Source organism: Sorex araneus, chromosome 5, assembly GCF_027595985.1.
Source record: "Sorex araneus isolate mSorAra2 chromosome 5, mSorAra2.pri, whole genome shotgun sequence".
In the NCBI taxonomy this organism is placed as follows: Eukaryota; Metazoa; Chordata; class Mammalia; order Eulipotyphla; family Soricidae; genus Sorex; species Sorex araneus.
In genome coordinates this window covers 181,733,610-181,736,786 of record NC_073306.1, presented here as the reverse complement: position 1 = coordinate 181,736,786, position 3,177 = coordinate 181,733,610, and the positions used below count along the sequence as shown (strand labels likewise).

Sequence of the window (3,177 nt, the reverse complement as noted above, 5' to 3'; positions counted from 1 at the left end):
ACCCTGCTAAATAGACTTAGTAAGTTGTGTGCCATGAACTGTCAGTTTGACTGTCTGCAGAGAGGTTTGCTCTGGCTCCCAAGAGAGGACTCCATCCAGGATGGAGAATGCTTGCCCAGTCACACAGCCAGCTGAAAGCATCTTCTTAGTGGAAATTGTTACTCAGAAAATCTAGAGCCTCCAAGGCACTCAACCAAAGGACCCACTTTACCAATTACGAATTTTGTCCTCTAAACACCCTTGGTTTTGCTTGATACTCCTGTTTTTGCTTTTGCTTTTATTTTCCTAGTTCATTTCTCTTGTTTTCCCTTTTGGTTTTGTTTTCCTTGTTCATTTCTCTAAACATGGGGAAGAAGAAGACCAAAGAAGGTGGCCAGAGTAAGCAACCATGAATTTTAAACTCTTGATTTTTTATTTATTTAAATAAATATAAATATAGGCTTTATATAAAACTATTCACATACAAAGGGACTTCCAGTGATGTGAACTTTATACTCTCCCCAGGCAAAGTTTTCCCCTCAGAAAGCAAGACCTGCAAGGAAAGGCTTGATTTTCTAAATTATTTGCATTTCATCAAAAACAGCAACAGCAGAAAGTAATCAAGAAAACCATAGCTCTTAACACATTCTGGAAGACTGTAGGCACAGGGAAGTGACATGCGCTTTCAAACCCCCCTCCCCACCCCGTGTTAAACTTAAACCGACTCCCTCCCTTTTCCCTTGTTATATGACAAGACTGAGTTGAATTCTAGATTATTTACATTTTTTTTTTTAAATCTAGGGCTGGAGAGCTGGCAGGGCAGGTAAGGCCCTTGATGGCCTCCCATGGGCCGACCAGGTTCGATCTCCAGAATTCCCTATGGTTTCCAGGAGCTCCGCCAGAAGTGACCCCTGAGCAGACCAAAAACAAAAAGGGAAAAAAAAATCTAAAACTGTGAGTAGGGCCCTATACAAATAAGGCTCAGACTCAAAGCGTCAGGCCTGGCTGATGAATGCTGGGCCTCCAACATTTTTCTAGTGAGGACACGGAAAGAGGAGGGTTCGGGTTCCAGGCTGCCCGCTGCGCTGGCCCGGGGAGCCTCGGGTGATAGGGGGGGGGGCTGCCCTCCCTTCATAAGGGGGAAATCTCCTTGTCGTCGTTGGTCGAGGCCGGCGACAAGGAGTCCTCATCCTCAGAGCGCGCGTAGTGCGCCTGGCTGCCGACGCACTTGCAGCCGGAGTGACCGCTCCTCTGCGCGCCTTTGCCTTCCTTCTTGTGTTTCACCCGGCGATTCTGAAACCAGATCTTCACTTGCTTCTCCGAAAGGTTCAGGTAAGTGGCGATCTCGATCCTCCGCAGCCGGGACAGGTACATGTTAGAAGAGAACTCTCGCTCCAGCTCCAGGAGCTGCGTGCTGGTGAACGCCGTCCTCATCCTTTTGCCGTTGGGTACCTGGCTGGCGTCGGAGTTCCCTGCGGACAGAGCCAAGATAAGGCCCAGAGGTCATTCTCCAGCGAGACCTTCCCACCCCCGACCTGCCATGCCCCAGCGGGGACGCCCCTCCAGGACGCACCGGCTCAAGCTCAGCCCGGCACCTGTTTTCCTCCCCCTCAAACTGACCCCTCGCTCGCTCGCGCGCGTCACTATTGCGCTGGATCGGAAGGGCAGAGATGGCCAGAACAAGTGAACACCTTTGATGTGCGTGAGGGCAAATCAGAGTTAAAGGGGGTGTGGATGGATGGTCCCTTCCATCTCTCCCCTACCCTAGCTGACTGGTAGGCCCGCAGGGTCAAACGCGTTCAAACGCCTTAGTCGGCCCCGACGCCACAACACTACGCTTAGGTCCAACGCTCACGTCCGAACCTCCGGATTTCCACACGCAGCCAGTTCACCGAAAGTTCCCAGCCTTCCAGGGCGAGACCCCAAGGATCAAGATCGGATTACAAGACCCGCATGATCGGTACTCAGAACCAAGCGTGCCCTGCTGCTTAGGTGAGGCCGTCCAGCGAATCTCCACCTTGGCCAGATTTGCGGGGAAGTACCTACCGTCCCCCCAGCACCCCCTACAAAAGCTTCTCCTCTCCGGTGCCGACCCCCACTCCGGGTTCCCGTCCCCTCCACCCATGGGAGAAAAGTTTGCTGGGGGAGTTTGCAGGCGCGGCGCGGGGGTGCCCGGAGACGCGCCCTACCCATGGAGAGGCAGTGGAATCTCCGCGGGTCGGCCACGTTGTAGGCGGTGGCGGCGCAGACAGGTGCGTGGTGCTGCGGGTGCCCCAGGGCCGCCGCCGCCGCTGCCGCCGAGCCGGGCTGCTGGGGTGCGTGGTGGTGGTGATGGTGATGGAGGTGCGGCGGCGGGGGGTGGTGATGGTGCGCGTGGCCCACGCGCGCGCAGAGCGGCGCGTCCCCGGGCCCCGAAGGGAACGGAGCCTTGAGTAGGGGCAAGGCCCCTGCTCCTCCCGGCGCCCCACCCCCCGCGGGGCCCCCGCTCCCGGGGCCCGCACCCGCTCCGCTGCCAGAGCCCGCGGGCGCCCGAGCGGCGTGCAGGTGCGAGGTGACGCACAGAGGGCACACGCAGAAGGCGCCGCTCTTGCGGGACGGGCAGCCGGGGGCCCCGGACACGGACATCAGCAAAGGGGACGGCACGCCCAGCGGGATGAAGAAGTCCGGCCCGGGGTGCGGCTCGGGCAGCGCGGGCGCTGGCCGCGAGGAGTCCTTAATGATGAGCGAATCCACATAGAAGGAGCGCGACATGGTCGGGAGGGGTGCGGGCAGGGGGCCGGGGCGCGGCGGTCAAGCCCCCGGGGACGTGGAGGTGTCGGCGTCCCGCGGCAAACAAAGGGGTCCCCGGAGAGGGCTGGTCCTCGCGTCCCCCGCCCGGCGCCCCAGCTCCGCGGCTTTATAGCCCCGACCCCGGCACGTGATGCTGCGGAGCGCCGCTCACTCGGGCGCCCCGGCAGCCCCCCACCCTCGGGATAGGCTGCCCTAGTCCCCACCGAAGCGGCGAGGAGGGGCGGGCGCGCGCGGCGGGGAGGGACGCGGGGGAGGGGGAGGGGGAGACTTTGCAAAGTGTCGGTTTTGTTAATTTCGCGGGGACGCCGCCCCCCACCCTCCGCTTTCTCCACGCTTTCCTGAGAAATCACTGCGCTGCGAACCAGCATCCGGCTCTGCTCCCCGAGCCGGGCCCCCAGCACAACTCTT

The 3,177-nt window shown here is 59.4% G+C and overlaps 1 protein-coding gene across 1 annotated transcript; it reads right to left on the bottom strand.

Moving 5' to 3' along the window:
- Positions 1-740: 740 nt before the first annotated feature.
- Positions 741-2,837, bottom strand: GSX2 (GS homeobox 2). Its single transcript, XM_004607985.2, has 2 exons — positions 2,169-2,837; positions 741-1,451 (listed from the first exon to the last, which is right to left on the bottom strand). The coding sequence occupies exons 1-2, from the start codon at positions 2,728-2,730 to the stop codon at positions 1,111-1,113; spliced, it is 903 nt and encodes a 300-aa protein (XP_004608042.2). The 5' UTR covers positions 2,731-2,837; the 3' UTR covers positions 741-1,110.
- Positions 2,838-3,177: the final 340 nt, after the last annotated feature.

Coding starts and splice junctions, on each gene's coding strand:
- GSX2 (XM_004607985.2), bottom strand. CDS start 2,730: ATGTCGCGCTCCTTCTATGTGGATTCGCTCATCATTAAGGACTCCTCG. Junction 1,452..2,168: donor ATTCCACTGCCTCTCCATGG/GTAGGGCGCGTC, acceptor CTCTGTCCGCAG/GGAACTCCGACGCCAGCCAG.